The sequence below is a fragment of the Brassica oleracea genome, chromosome C2 (assembly GCF_000695525.1).
Source record: "Brassica oleracea var. oleracea cultivar TO1000 chromosome C2, BOL, whole genome shotgun sequence".
In the NCBI taxonomy this organism is placed as follows: Eukaryota; Viridiplantae; Streptophyta; class Magnoliopsida; order Brassicales; family Brassicaceae; genus Brassica; species Brassica oleracea.
The window spans coordinates 52,675,979-52,689,361 of NC_027749.1; the positions used below are offsets into that span (position 1 = coordinate 52,675,979).

General features: G+C 38.4%; 3 protein-coding genes, 2 long non-coding RNA genes and 1 other non-coding gene across 7 annotated transcripts; 1 reads left to right on the forward strand and 5 right to left on the reverse strand.

Moving 5' to 3' along the window:
- Nucleotides 1-202: 202 nt before the first annotated feature.
- On the reverse strand, nt 203-1,345 carry LOC106326158. The gene is made up of 3 exons (XR_001267156.1): nt 1,227-1,345; nt 688-1,148; nt 203-603 (listed from the first exon to the last, which is right to left on the reverse strand). It is a non-coding gene; the product is annotated as an uncharacterized LOC106326158 (long non-coding RNA).
- A 54-nt stretch (nt 1,346-1,399) lies between these two features.
- LOC106326159 lies at nt 1,400-2,988 on the reverse strand. The gene is made up of 3 exons (XR_001267157.1): nt 2,593-2,988; nt 1,704-1,860; nt 1,400-1,535 (listed from the first exon to the last, which is right to left on the reverse strand). It is a non-coding gene; the product is annotated as an uncharacterized LOC106326159 (long non-coding RNA).
- A 1,440-nt stretch (nt 2,989-4,428) lies between these two features.
- LOC106322756 (LOB domain-containing protein 37) lies at nt 4,429-5,759 on the reverse strand. The gene is made up of 2 exons (XM_013760881.1): nt 5,265-5,759; nt 4,429-5,170 (listed from the first exon to the last, which is right to left on the reverse strand). The coding sequence occupies exons 1-2, from the start codon at nt 5,446-5,448 to the stop codon at nt 4,608-4,610; spliced, it is 747 nt and encodes a 248-aa protein (XP_013616335.1). The 5' UTR covers nt 5,449-5,759; the 3' UTR covers nt 4,429-4,607.
- Nucleotides 5,760-8,930: 3,171 nt separating this feature from the next.
- Nucleotides 8,931-9,893, reverse strand: LOC106325554 (zinc finger protein AZF1-like). The gene has a single exon (XM_013763602.1). The coding sequence runs from the start codon at nt 9,771-9,773 to the stop codon at nt 9,066-9,068; it is 708 nt and encodes a 235-aa protein (XP_013619056.1). The 5' UTR covers nt 9,774-9,893; the 3' UTR covers nt 8,931-9,065.
- A 1,319-nt stretch (nt 9,894-11,212) lies between these two features.
- TRNAM-CAU lies at nt 11,213-11,284 on the forward strand. The gene has a single exon. It is a non-coding gene; the product is annotated as a tRNA-Met (tRNA).
- On the reverse strand, nt 11,232-13,070 carry LOC106322998 (glucan endo-1,3-beta-glucosidase 12). Of its 2 annotated transcripts, XM_013761156.1 has the most exons (4): nt 12,953-13,070; nt 12,072-12,879; nt 11,650-11,990; nt 11,232-11,568 (listed from the first exon to the last, which is right to left on the reverse strand). In XM_013761156.1, exons 1-4 carry the CDS (start codon nt 13,002-13,004, stop codon nt 11,537-11,539), a joined length of 1,233 nt encoding a protein of 410 aa, XP_013616610.1. In that variant the 5' UTR covers nt 13,005-13,070; the 3' UTR covers nt 11,232-11,536. The 2 variants fall into 2 exon arrangements, with proteins under 2 accessions (XP_013616610.1, XP_013616609.1); XM_013761155.1 differs by having other exon boundaries at nt 11,650-12,879.
- Between the last annotated feature and the right edge of the window lie 313 nt (nt 13,071-13,383).

Genomic DNA, 13,383 nt, shown 5'->3' on the forward strand with positions numbered 1-13,383 from the left:
ATATTTATTTTTTTGGGTAGAATCAATCATATAATTAAACTTAAAAAAAAACAAATACGAATAAAAGAATTTCATTCCTGGTTTGGTGGATGTCAAAAAAGCACCTAGCTTCTGCCCTTCAGAGAAGGAAACACAACTTGGAATTCAAATTGAAAACTCTTGATTCAAAGAAAGTCACAGATAGACATACCACAAACCGAGCAGTTTTGTTGAATCTTACAGAGAAATAAACCTCAAAGAAACAGAGAATCTCATGACTCAAGAAATATGACATGCATTAGTCAAAAAAGAAGAAGAAAGGAAATGTAACATGTGCATAATGATAAAGTCACAATTCAAAAATCGTTGCATCTAACTCATCCAGCTATAACAAAAACAATTTTATACTTATTAAACTATGCTAATTCTCGGATAACGTCGTTACGGGAAGTAGAGCAGTCTCTACTGGAGTAATGGATTCAAGTTTGGTTAAGTGAAACAATAGTAGGTTCCATCCAAGTAAGTGTTAGTTTCTCCGACTTTATTCCTCTTTATGATGTTGTAAGCCAATTGAATCACTCTATTGAAAACTTCCACATACATTGCACCTCCAGCCGCAAGTAACTACCAAAACAAAACCATCAATATATCAACTCTAGATTGCTACAAATTTAAAGAAGTGAAGAAACCATTAACTGGGAGGAATACCTGGATTGCTGGCAACATACTCTTGTATGGTTTATAGCTCAGGGGAAGCACAAATTACTATGTGAGAGTACATACCATATCAATTAAGCCAAAAGCTGAATAGTGGTCAGCAAAATTGAGTTACCGAGAAACATCATCTGGCATAACTCCATGCAACACGTGAATTCTAAGTGCATGTTGATACATAGAAGAAGTACAAAAGTATAGAAAATTAAGAGAGCATCGTACGGCCGAAACTTGAGCTCCACTCATAATTTTCACATCTCACCAAACCCACAAAAGAATGTGTAGTTTATTCCCGGGACTATACACTATAGATAATGAAATCCAAACCAATGAAATCATTTGATAAACATACTTCTACTTTAAAATTTTCTTCCTTACCGGTTTCTTCTGTAAGCCTCTGAAACCCCCTAAAAATCAAAGCAGTTACCAAGTCATAAATCTCGTCAAGCTTCCTCCTGCATTTTGTTGTTGGTGAATTAGTGAAACCACTCCCGCAGATCACAGAGTATTAGACAAAGAAAAATATCACATACCTCATAACACGGTAATGTGATGCAAAGTACCCCAATGTGCTAACCTGTGAGAAAGAAACCACAAAATCATGATCACACAGAACTCCAAAAAGGTTAAGATATGAGGTTGGTTCAGTGAGATTTAGTTTTAGGTCTTTTAGAGACGTGGAAAAATGGACACATGGAAGAAGAAAACGCACAGAGGAACAATAAGTTCCCTTACAACAACCAAATGGTTCAGAGAATGCAAGAGATCCAACGGAAACCTTCAGTTTTTTGAGGTTTTTCCTTCCCCATTCAAGACCTTGTTAGCAAGCCTTATGTCTCTCTCTGGATCATAAGTGCACAAAATCACGTCGAAAAAATCAGATGTTAAATGCACAAAATCACGTCGAACAAATCAGATGTTTATATCATGTTTAGATGTTTATATCATGTTTAGAGACAAAACAAAATAAAACACTATAATTTTAGTGCTTTTGAATCAAGTATTTTTACCATGATACCATCAGAGTTCAGAGGAGAGCACATCAATTTGATCTTTGCCGTAAATCTCTTTGTAACTTATCGTGATTCTCCTTCTTTAGCTCTTGTTTCTTTTTTTTTTTTTTTGAAACGCCTATAACCGCTTTCTCATATGTTCCCCATCTTACAACTACGAAAAACAAAATTCCAATTTCCAGAATCATAAATCCAGAAATAGGATTTCTAAGAGAACGACACAAAAGTCGACTTCGAGAATAAGAGTTCACAAGCCTGAAGTTAAAAAAAAAAGTGACTCTTGGGTATGGTAAAGGTTTTGTAGAGAAGGAGAGAAGAAAGGAAGAGGAATCAATGAGCGGACTCTTGGATAGGAAATCAAAAGTTCAGAATACGTTTTGCAGAGAAACTGAGAAGAAAGAAAAAGGAATCGATTTTGCCGAATAAAATTGAAGTTCAGTATGTTAATGTGTTGACCTAATGACATGTCATAAAACTTGTGTTTGATTGGTCTGAATTTCCAATCCGAGTGGACGCGTTTAGAGGGCTTGATATCCTGCTTTTAGTATTGTTAGATCCTTGTTTTATTTCTTTTGGCTTCAATATTAATTACCTTATTTCTTCTATGGAAGTTGTTTAACAAATCAAAACCTTTTTTTGTCACTGAAATTTCAATAAAACTAAGGAAATTGAAAAGAGCCCAAACAAAATCAGCACAATAATTAAATCCCAAGACTGTTTCAAAACCTAAGCATCCAAAATCAGCACAATAATTAAATCCCAAGACTGTTTCAAGAAAAAAAAACCAAGACATATTTAAACACAAAATCTAAAGATGTTGTTCAACACAAACTCTGTAATTGAAGAATCAGATATATATAGTTATAGAGTTATCTTGTCTGAAAACCTGCATGCAAATCGTGTAGCTAACCGGAACGTCTCAAGCTTTGCAGCCCAAACTTCCCCAAGTATCGACATTTTGACTCTTTCATTTGCTTGCATTACAATCCTTACTATACCTCCGTTGGAGTTGGACCAATACTCTGAAGTCAATGAAATTATAAACCTTAAAAGAGTATATTACTAATTACGTAAGTAAGATCCGACATGTGTGGAACGGAATCAACAAACAAGAGAATATAATCAATAGTAATTTAATTTCTCTTTGTTAAAAGTATTGATAGTGGATGACGTAATAACGTAGACAATACAAAGTGCGTGGATTAGGAGATGAATTTTAAGAGTACGACCAATAAAATTGTTGAAGGGGCATATGTCTCTTGGACTCTCCGACGACGATGGATCGCTTATTTATTCTGATAAGTAGATATGATAACATTGAACCAGATAAAGCTAAATGTAATTTAAGTCAGCAAGTGGGCTCGGAGGCGTAAGGTAAAGGAAAAAGACATAATGTGCCCTACCAGGTCCAATTACAACTACGGCTTTTTACATCCAGCACGAGTCATTCTATCCGTTTCTTAACATTATTTATTTGACTTCAATTTGTATCTTGAGGAGACAAGTCGTTGATCATATCATCTTTGGCTATATAGGTGGAATGGACGGAGCAGCTGGATGATGACATGGGAGTGTGGGACCATCCCTGACGTTCCCCAATATCGGTGGAGATAAATCCTGGGATCAGGGACGAAGTGACAACAACATTGAGCTAATCTATTGACGACAACAATATCTCGTATCGTATTGATAAGAACTGAAAACAAAATGAAATAAATGATAGAATGAACAAAGCCTATTAATTCCTTGAAAATTCGAGCTAGCTAGAATGTGATTATTTTTTTCTTATTTCATTGACATTTTTATTTTGCATTTAAAATTCTGGTTCATTAAAAAAAGCCTGTGGATGTGTAGATTAAAATTATACTAAAAGTCATAGTAGTCAGAAAAAGCCAGTAAAGATGACATAGACCATCACTGCCTTTTGATTGCCATTGGGATGGTTGGCAAATTTTTATGGGGCATAGGTCAGGATATCATTTTATCAGTTTACTTTTTATAAAACAAATGTATAAGTTTTGTATAATATATATATATATATATCAAATAAGAAGGAGTTCAATATGACAAAAGAAGTGATTGTGATAATGTTTTTTTGAGATAACATTAACAAAGTTATAAGCGAATAATAATATGAAGATGGAGAAAAAAGGAGAGTGTGTTTTAAGTATTCCATGGGTGGAGGAAGAAAATGGCTCTTTGCGTCGTCCAAAAGCCGCCTCTAAAACAAAGGGCTCTGAGTCATGTGTGCCTCCTCTACGCCTCTCCAACCACATGCTTAGATATTGCATATCCATCTTTATTATTTTAATATGAGTATATGTACGACACAAATATTTTATTTGTTTCGATCTTTATTTTCAAAAAAAAAAAAAAATTAGTTTATTTAATGTGCTAGGAGCCCCCGCTAAATATATTGTTTGAGATTTTTTTTTTTACAGAATTTAACTTGCTATGTAGTATATACATCAGTATTTTACATGTTAATTTTTTGGTAAACGTTAAATATCCAAGAATCAAACATGACATATCACATATGCACATATACGCAGCAGCATTATGGTGATCGGTGAATAATGATAACTACTAGTTTAAAACTGAAAATTATTGGGAAAGATGATGAACAACTGGTGAAAAGTAGTAATTAGCTCGAGTTTATTCTATATTCAACAACTCCAAACGAATGATTAATATGTTCTTACCGTCTCGTGAAGTGTGAAAATAGAGACGAATTATCATTTTCACTCAACAAAGTTAAACATTGGTTAAATTAATAACTATCACCGAGAGAACAAAACTGTAGCTAACTCGTCGGTCCAAATATTTTTGTATCCACGAAAAGAGGGAAGACATTGTGTAAAATTACATTTTTGAACCCTAAGTAAATCAGAGAAAGTTTCCTTAAACAAAAAGGTTAAGCAGCTTGCTGGCCTCTCCTCCTCCGCCGTTACCGTACCGTACACCTGTGGGGGTGGCGTCACAAAACGACGTCGTGGTAGTAGTCGTCGTCGCCACTGACTCCTCAGAGTTCATGGACGGTGTTCCTGATCGCTGCCGTGTGGGAGAAGGCGTTGTTTTAGTGGATAAATTAGGGTTTAGTGAAAGATCGAGCTCCGAAGAATCAACTCGCCTACGCTTCTTAGGAGAAGAGTCCAGCGTAGATCTGGATCTTGAGCTTGAGAATCTAGAATGATGGTAGATGTTACGGTCGCTGGAACCATCAGTAAGGTTCAGCATTCCCGTGCAGATCTCAGACCCTTCTTCAGATGTAACCGATGGAAAGCCAGCGAATCCGCCGCCGTGAGCGAGAAGCCCTGGGATGGGTCTCAAAGAACCGCCACGAAGCACCGTCTCAACCGCAGCTTGGCAGATATTCCAGTTACCCGTCCACAGCATTCCTATAGCTCCGTTGACTGGATTCACTGTTCTCCCACAAGCTTCGTATAGCAAAGACTGAAACAGAGCTGCGCCAAAAAAAAAAAACAGCTCTAAAGATTAGAAAACCTGAGAAAACAAAATGTGATATCGTTGGAGATCTGGTTTAGTTAGGTTAATTACCCGGACGTTGAGATTCCGGTACGGCGGAGATGAAAGACATTAGACCGGCGCGGCCGAAGAATTTAGCGACGAAGACGGTGGCGTGTCCCTGAGCGTCGGCGGTTTCTATCCATTGGATACATGGCCTGAGGATGCAGTTCTCGCTGCAACCTTTTCGGAGCACACGGCAGCCATTGCAACTCATTCTTTATTTTTCTTTGCTGAGTTTTGTGACTTTTTTTTTTTACTTTTAATTCTCTTTCCGACAGAGTCTGTCCAGTTGTTGCTGATGTCTTGGAGAATCTCAAAGGAAGAAGAAGAAGATTTGCTTTGGGAGCAAGAAAGTGATGTTTGCACAGAAAGAAAGATAGATTATATGTTTCTGAAGATAGACGACCATATATATATACACATAAATACGGAGTATATATTAAAAACCCAAGTTGGGATTTAAAAGAAAAAAATTGAATAATAAAGAGCTAAGAGACATATAACTTAGGAAGGCAAGCGTCCTTGTGCGTGAGGCTCGCCGCCGTAGAAGATTCTTAACCTAACCCCATATTTTATATAATTTTTTGAAAAATTAACTACTGCTCTTTGTCCCCAAAGAAATAGTAATAGATTACATTTTAATAATCTGTATGTGTTTTAAAACGTTATTATGAAGTTACCCTTTGAGAGAGAGAGGGTAGTCAAGATTCCAAGATGATGGGTGTGAGCGGCACCATGTCTCCGCAAAAAGTCGTGTCTTCTCTCAGCCATTCATTTAAAAAAATATTTTTACGAGTCCTTTTCCCAACGGGTTAGGAATCCACTAATCATTCTTTATCATAGTAAGCGAGGGTAATCATAGGTAAAGTAATCGATGAAATTTGCAATAGGGCAATAATTGGTGAAGTAATCGAGAAATTTGCAAAAGGGCGATAATTGGCTTCCATACCTGGTTATTTGAGAGCAACTCCGATTGGGATTCTACCGTTGGAGTTTGCTTTAAGACCATGATTAACCCGGACTCTTAGAATGGGGTTCTTAGCTTCGGCTAAGAACCGTTTCTTAGCTTCGGCTAAGAACCGGCTAAGAACTGTCTCTTAAATAAAAGATATAAAAGTCGGTTCTTAGCCGAAAATTAACTAAAAAAAGCTAAGAACTGTCTCTTAAATAAAAGATATAAAAGTCGGTTCTTAGCCGAAAAGTGTAAAAAAAAAACAATAAAGTGTCAAATCATGAGTTGAGTACTCCAAATTAAGAACTCGGGTTAATCAATTTTCTCTTGACTAAAGAACACCGCCGTTCAATCTTTTCTTGTTTTTCCGGCGGTTGGCGCTCCTCGCCACCGCCGGGAGTGTCTCTCTCTCCCTCCCTTTTTGATCTACAATCTTGGTTATGTTTTTTTTTAAGATGCAGAACTAGCGGTTACGAGTTTGGATCTGATTTGTTGTAGGCTGGTGCAATCGTTTTGTCTTGCCGACGTCGTCCCCACTTTCTCTATCGGTTTCAGGCTCATCTGAACGGGATGGAGTCTCGAGGTTTGTATCTTCCTCGTGGGAGCTGGTGAAGCTCGGCGGGTGCAACTGGTGGGTTTGTTCGCTGCTGGTGTTTGTCATTGTTGCGTACCATGGTAAACCTGGTCATGGCGGCAATGGTTCTTCGTCTCTTTGGTTAAGGCCTCATATTTATGGATTTGTGTTTAATCGAGCCTACTGAAAGGGTTCACTAAGATGATGCTAGTCTTCGTTGATGTGTTCTATCCGGGTTGTGCTCATGTTCGTTTCATCTCAGGTCTTCCCTCTACTTTTGTTTGAAAGATTGTTTGGTGGTTCTTCTAGGTTCAAGCTTGTTTGACGGTCTGGTGGTGCTATCGTTCTGCTCTTGTGCTTCATGCTAGGTCCAGTCTTTTATTGGTTCAAGCTTGTTCGATGTTATACGTCAACCGTTTGTTGTTGTAGGTTAAATGAATTGCACTTGTGGCTTCACTGAGATCTATGATTATCTGGGGAGGGTTAAGCAAGAGATTCATATTTACCTTTTGTCCCGCCAGTTTTTGCTGACTGGAAAGCAACTCTTTACTCGATGAAATATTCTCGAGACTTTTGAAATTGTCTCAGTAAACAGACTGGTGGTTTCCTCTGCTATGTAGATAGCAAGTAATGTCTCCTTTGGTTACAGCTTTGAGCAAGTTGGATTTGAAGACGAGATGCCATGGAATTGGTCCACAAAAACTAGTATGTTGGTTTGATCTTTTTCTAATATGGATTGTTGTTTTTGCTTGGTTGAGCTTTACTTATATCACCTACTGGGGAGTGTGTAACTTCTGTTTTGAGTTTGTATTCTCGGAACTTTGTTCATCATGTTTAAATTAAACAGTGTTACAAAAAAAAAAGACTTTAAGAGAGATTATTCTCAAAATAATGGACCCCACAACTACATACACATATATAATATATACTATACATATATGGCAAGTTTCTAACTCCAATGGGTAGAACTCTCCATTGGAGATGCTGTGAGTGGGTGAAATAATAATATAACATCTAACCATGGTTTAGGCTTTTGAGAAATCTTATTTTTTATGGAAGGCTAATCATAACAACCATTTTTGTATATGTAAAAGAAGATCACATGCAATGTAATGCAATATAAGGGAGATGCAGAGTTAATTAATCTAGTAAGCACGATTTAAAAGGACTAAAACTAAGGGATAAAAAAAAGTTAGGCTACTTAGCAAGAAAAAAGCGAATTCGCTTCAGAGGCCTACCTATAACATTGTATAATTCTAAAAGATATTAGTTTTGTAATAGTCTAATAGAAGTCTTCTTCTATTGTCATTCTCCACGCAGCTAAAGCGAGGCTCTGCATGCAAAGATGTCACGAGTGACGCACTGAACGTTTTCTTTTTCCCACATACTAATAAAATAGTTGCGACATAAAACTAATGCGATGAACCGCTGTCGTTGGAGACTTCTATAAACAGCCTACCATAACACTGCTTTGCTATATATGTCCATTGCTTAGTGGGCTGCAGTTTTATATTCTTATTAGGTTGGGCCATGTAATTCTGCAATCATCAGTCTCATCTCATGACTATTATGGTTTTGGGTAACGATGATAACAAGATTTTCCGAATTAACTTTTCATAAACGGGGGTTTGTGGTTCTGAATGGGCCGTAATTTCAGACCTACCATCAATCTAATAGTCTTTGAAATTTAGATGTATATTTTTCTGAATCGAGTAATTCTGAGGTTGAAGGTTAACAGGTTGGCATCAAGCCAATTTACCTCACATGTCAAATATTTTAATCTCATGGTCAAAGGAAACGGTTCAAATAAAGTGGTAATATTGCATAGCCGAAGTATCTAGGTTCACTTGCATGCTGTAAAGGTTGTTCCAACTCTTTAAATCTATGAAACGCTACAAATCATTTTATAACAGGAAACCATGATTATGTATTAATTGTCTTATTAAATAAATTAATTAATGTGGAGTAACAGATCGATCACTATGAGCTGTGAGTAACAGAATTCAAGTGGCTTTCCTTTGCTTGCGGACGCAAATGAAGTACAGATTACGAAAAATAAATAAGAAATTCAGTAAACTATAACGGAACGGTCCACTACACAATAACGTGTAAGATCCAATCGTCCACCTCTGTATTATTCTTTTTTATTTTTCTCTTTTGACAAAAACTATTTCAATATCTCAATTGTTTCCTCTATCTATAAACAAATCCAACAACAAATAAACATTTCTTAAAAATAAAATAAAAATGCAGTCAAGCTGAAGCAACCGGAAACAAACGACTTTTATAACGAGCCTAGTCAACGTTAAGATATCACAACTGCGACTTGATCAGCCGGTAAATTCAAGTCAAACCCCCGGTTGTCGCCGGTCGCGCTCTGTTCTGACGATCTTTCATCATCCACATAGCTGCCGTCACTGCCACCGACGACCTCCACGCTGTTGCTGCTACTGCCGTTACCGTTTCCGTTATTACCACCGTCATAGTGACACCGTTTGTGTCCACCCAACGCTTGACCTGACGAAAACGACTTGAAACATATCGAGCAAGTATGAATCTTCCCGCTTTGACTAAAGCCGTTACCGTTGATAACGACGGAACCACCGTTGCTGTTACTATGACTGTTATTAGACGGCTCTTGGTTGATGGGAACGTTAACGTTGCTCGCCGGTTTCCGGTGACTGGTCTTGTGTCCACCTAAGGCTTGGTAAGAGGAAAACGACTTTCCGCAGACCGTACACTTGTAACCACGGTGGTCGGAGGACGGTGACGGACGGAGAGGAGATTTCACGGCGGAGCCACGAGCGAGCATGAGGAGACAAAGAGCGAGATACTCTTCTTCTGAAGGAGCCGTTTCTTGATCCAGACGACTCTGATCAAAACGTTGTCGTTTGGTGCGTTTTCTTTTAGCCCATTGCTCGAGATTCTCCGGCTCCATTTCTTCGCGATACCGGAGAAGAGGCCGAGCGGAGGCGGTGGCTGAACTCGGAGAATTGAGAGTCTCAAGAGCCATATAAATCTTGAGATGTGATCTTGAGGTGTTTAAGAAGGAGGAGAAAGAGTGAAGTGTGTGTGATGTATTGTGAGCACGTCTTATGTTTGTGTTGTGTTGTGTTGTATTTTAGGAGTTGGTTTGATTTATATTTATATAACTTGTAGAATTGGGATTGAATGTGGGAACGTGGGTTATGAGTGACCAAGTGGTGCTGCTCTTGCTTTCTTCAATCCATTAAATTCCTTTATTTTAGTATAGTATGTTGTCATTAATTTTGGAGTATTTTAGGATTTTTATTTTACCAAGTCAATGTATTGTTTTTAGTTAGAAATTGCCAAATTGTTGAGAAAAAAAAATCTAAGAATAATAGTATGATGTATGTGTACAAGATTACTATTCCAACACTTCCGAGTTCTATATAATAAACTAATAATGTATGGTTAGGAACTTTTCAAACTTTCAAGTTGATTCTCACCCGTTTCCCGGTCGTTACACTTATTTGTTTGAAATTTAATTAAACGATTAGGAATGTAAAAGCTATGATTAAAATATAAGATTAGCAAGACAGTTGTTCTTTAAAGGGAGTGCCATATCTTCGGAGTTGTATTTAAAATTTTAAATCGAGAAAGAATAAGCTTTTGCCACTCTGGAGTGTAGTATCTTTTTACTCGTTTGGTGAGATGTGGTGGCATTAGGCCGTTGCTCATCTGGCACACTCTCATTAGTTAAAGAAGGCTGTATTCTTCTGGCGGCCCGCGTGGCGTAAGGGGAATGGCGAGACTTTTCGGTGGATAGTTAAAAGTCGGTACGAGAGACTTAAGACCCACAGTTAGTTGCACCACTGTCTCAATATACGCTCTCTGTTTGCTTGATCCTACATTTTATTGGCTTATTAGAAAAGGAAAAAAACAACAACTTGCTTGCAAGTTTTTCATTTTTATCTGTAGAAATGATACAAACACGGTCGATATTCTCAAGAGGTGCATATTCTGAGTTATTGTGTGTGTGTGTGTGTGTCAAACTTTTCCCACTAGGCAGTAGTCACCAACCTCAACCAAATACAATAAAATGCTAAAAACCAGAAAATTAAATTAAATAATGTGTTAAATAATCATTGGGCTTCGTTGACGAAAGAGGAGTACTGGGTCTCAGTCTTGTTGTTGCATTATGAAGCGGGCAGTGGGTCGTCTCGTTGCTTATAAGAGCCTGCTCAGTCAATTCAACTGCCAAAACGCTTCAACGAATCTAGAATCTGTCGTTTCTGCCGAAGAATATTAAGAAATTTCTTCAACAATTTATTGTGGACGCAGTGTATATAGAAACAGTCTTGTGAATATTCGCAAACTTTAACAATAACAAATTGAGAACATGTAACTAGTGTGTGTACTCGATGTCAACAAAATGAATTATGAGATTATTAATTTGAGATAAAAGGTAAGTATAAAGCTAACAACAACATCAGAGTGGCGCAGCGGAAGCGTGGTGGGCCCATAACCCACAGGTCCCAGGATCGAAACCTGGCTCTGATAGTTTTTTTTTTCAATATTTTTTCCTCACGTAAAATAAAGCCCATTAGCTATGAAAGTAGCCTGAATGATTTTGGGTCTAATCGTAACATTTATTTAACCCAAAATGATAAAATAGTCCACGAAAACCATCATTTTCAAATTAACAAACTAAAGAGAAATTAACTCTTAACTAATAACAATTATTGAGAAAATATTCCATCTTCTAGCTCTGTTTCCATGATATCATTACCGGTCTTCCACTTCCGACAAATCTCAACTCAGAACAAACCTGCAATGCTGATAACCTGCGTAAACAGAAATCAAAATTCATGAACTCTGCTTAATAAAATTTTACTTCAAATTTGATATATTTTTTTAACACTTACTTGGATCAGTAGTGATGAGCATAGCGGTGCCACCGAAAGAGCAACTTCCTCCGTTACGTTTCGTCTTTTGCCAGTAACTGTTGAAAGCATAAGACGCGTGAGCCACGGTCGTGTCCGGATAGAAACATATCCCACGAGGCTTAATCTCGTCGCAGTTGGCTCCTCCTTGTCCGCACGCAAAGTCCAAAGACTGCTGCAACGTCTCCGCCGCCACGCTCGGTTTCGCCACGCACCACAGCCCTTCCACCCCCTTCTCTTTCACCGGCGGCGACGGCGGCGGCGAAGGAGTCGGATGAGGAATGCACGGCGAAAGCGAGAGTCCTGGAGATGCGATCGGAGATTTCTCCGGCGGAAATGAGATCGGAGATTGCTCCGGCGGAGATGTGATCGGAGATTTCTCCGGCGGAGATGTGATCGGAGATTTCTCCGGCGGAGATGAGATCGGAGATTTCTCCGGCGGAGATGAGATCGGAGATTGCTCTGCCGGAGATGAGATCGGAGATTGCTCCGCCGGTGAGAGCTCCGGCGGAGATTGCTCCGGCGAAGGCTGTGGAGATGGATATCCGATGGAGGAGTGAACTGGTGAGTTTTCCGGTGAGGGAGAGGGCAGTGTTGGGAAGTTTAATGTGAATTTTCTGCTAAAATTGATTAAAGATCTGAGATTTCTTCTTGTTGCCATCGCCGCCACCGCAGCTTCTTCTTGGTCAGGGTTTAAGAAGTTCACTCTGTTGAAGCTCAAAGATCCGAACTTCTCCACGGAACGAAGCATATCAAGATGGTTATCAGGAGAGTAGAGGAAGTTTGGAGGTGGGTTTATGGTGAAAGTGGAGTTTATGGATCTGAGGAAGGCGAGAGTAGGTTTAAAGGCTTCTAGGTTGTTTAAGCACTGGTAAGAGAAGCCAGAGGAGACTTTGATGTTCTTCTCAAGACCCCATCTTGTGAGAGAATGGTGTAGGTTCTTCAAAGATGAGAGTACCAGGTCAAAGGTGGGTTTGCGTTGTGTGGTTTGGCAAGAGTCAGGGGAAAAGATAACAATGGTGGTGATTTTGGTGGAAGGGTAACGAGAGAGGACATGGGTTTTAAGCCAAGTTTCAGCCTTTATGATGCTTGATGAAATCTCGGTAATGGTTTTGTTGTCTCTCACGGAAACAGCTAGCTCAAGATCAGTGGTTTGAGGAAGAAGTTGGAGGAGATTCAGAGCTTCAATGGGCGTTGATTCTTGACCAGCTCCTGCATGCATACAGATTATAGCTATGAGTTGCATGAGACAAAAAACAAAACAAGAAGATTATGTGATATCTACCTGCAAAACCAAGAATGGGAATGAAGAAGAAAATGTAAAGGAGATGTCTCATTTTTTTTTTTGCTTTGGGTACAGTTTCTTTTCTTTACTTGTGTGTTGGGTTTCTTTCCTCAGGCATATGAGAAGTTGTTATAAAAGATCGTTTCTTAAAGAGTACAGAGGAAGAATCAAAATACATGGTCATGTTTTACTTTTAAGGAAAAAAAAATGAAAAGAGAAGGCAACAGTGTTGCATAGTCACTGTGGTTCTTTGGTTGAATTATGTTGTATGTTTTGAAATTTTATCTATAAAAGTGGTGCAGTCAACACTGACATGAACAATAATGCCCGTTGAAATGCTGACATTGTTCTGTTTTAAGAAACTGTACATTGTGACACATCGACACACAAAAAAGTTCGTTACACAACACATTAACAGAACGTTGAATAAA

Excerpts from the sequence above, each read along its gene's own strand:
- LOC106322756 (XM_013760881.1), bottom strand. The coding sequence starts at position 5,448 with ATGAGTTGCAATGGCTGCCGTGTGCTCCGAAAAGGTTGCAGCGAGAAC. Across the intron at positions 5,171-5,264 it reads ACCGGAATCTCAACGTCCGG|CTCTGTTTCAGTCTTTGCTA; the intron begins GTAATTAACCTA and ends TTTTTGGCGCAG.
- LOC106325554 (XM_013763602.1), bottom strand. The coding sequence starts at position 9,773 with ATGGCTCTTGAGACTCTCAATTCTCCGAGTTCAGCCACCGCCTCCGCT.
- LOC106322998 (XM_013761155.1), bottom strand. The coding sequence starts at position 13,004 with ATGAGACATCTCCTTTACATTTTCTTCTTCATTCCCATTCTTGGTTTT. Across the intron at positions 12,880-12,952 it reads TCCCATTCTTGGTTTTGCAG|GAGCTGGTCAAGAATCAACG; the intron begins GTAGATATCACA and ends GTATGCATGCAG. Across the intron at positions 11,569-11,649 it reads GCTCATCACTACTGATCCAA|GTTATCAGCATTGCAGGTTT; the intron begins GTAAGTGTTAAA and ends CTGTTTACGCAG.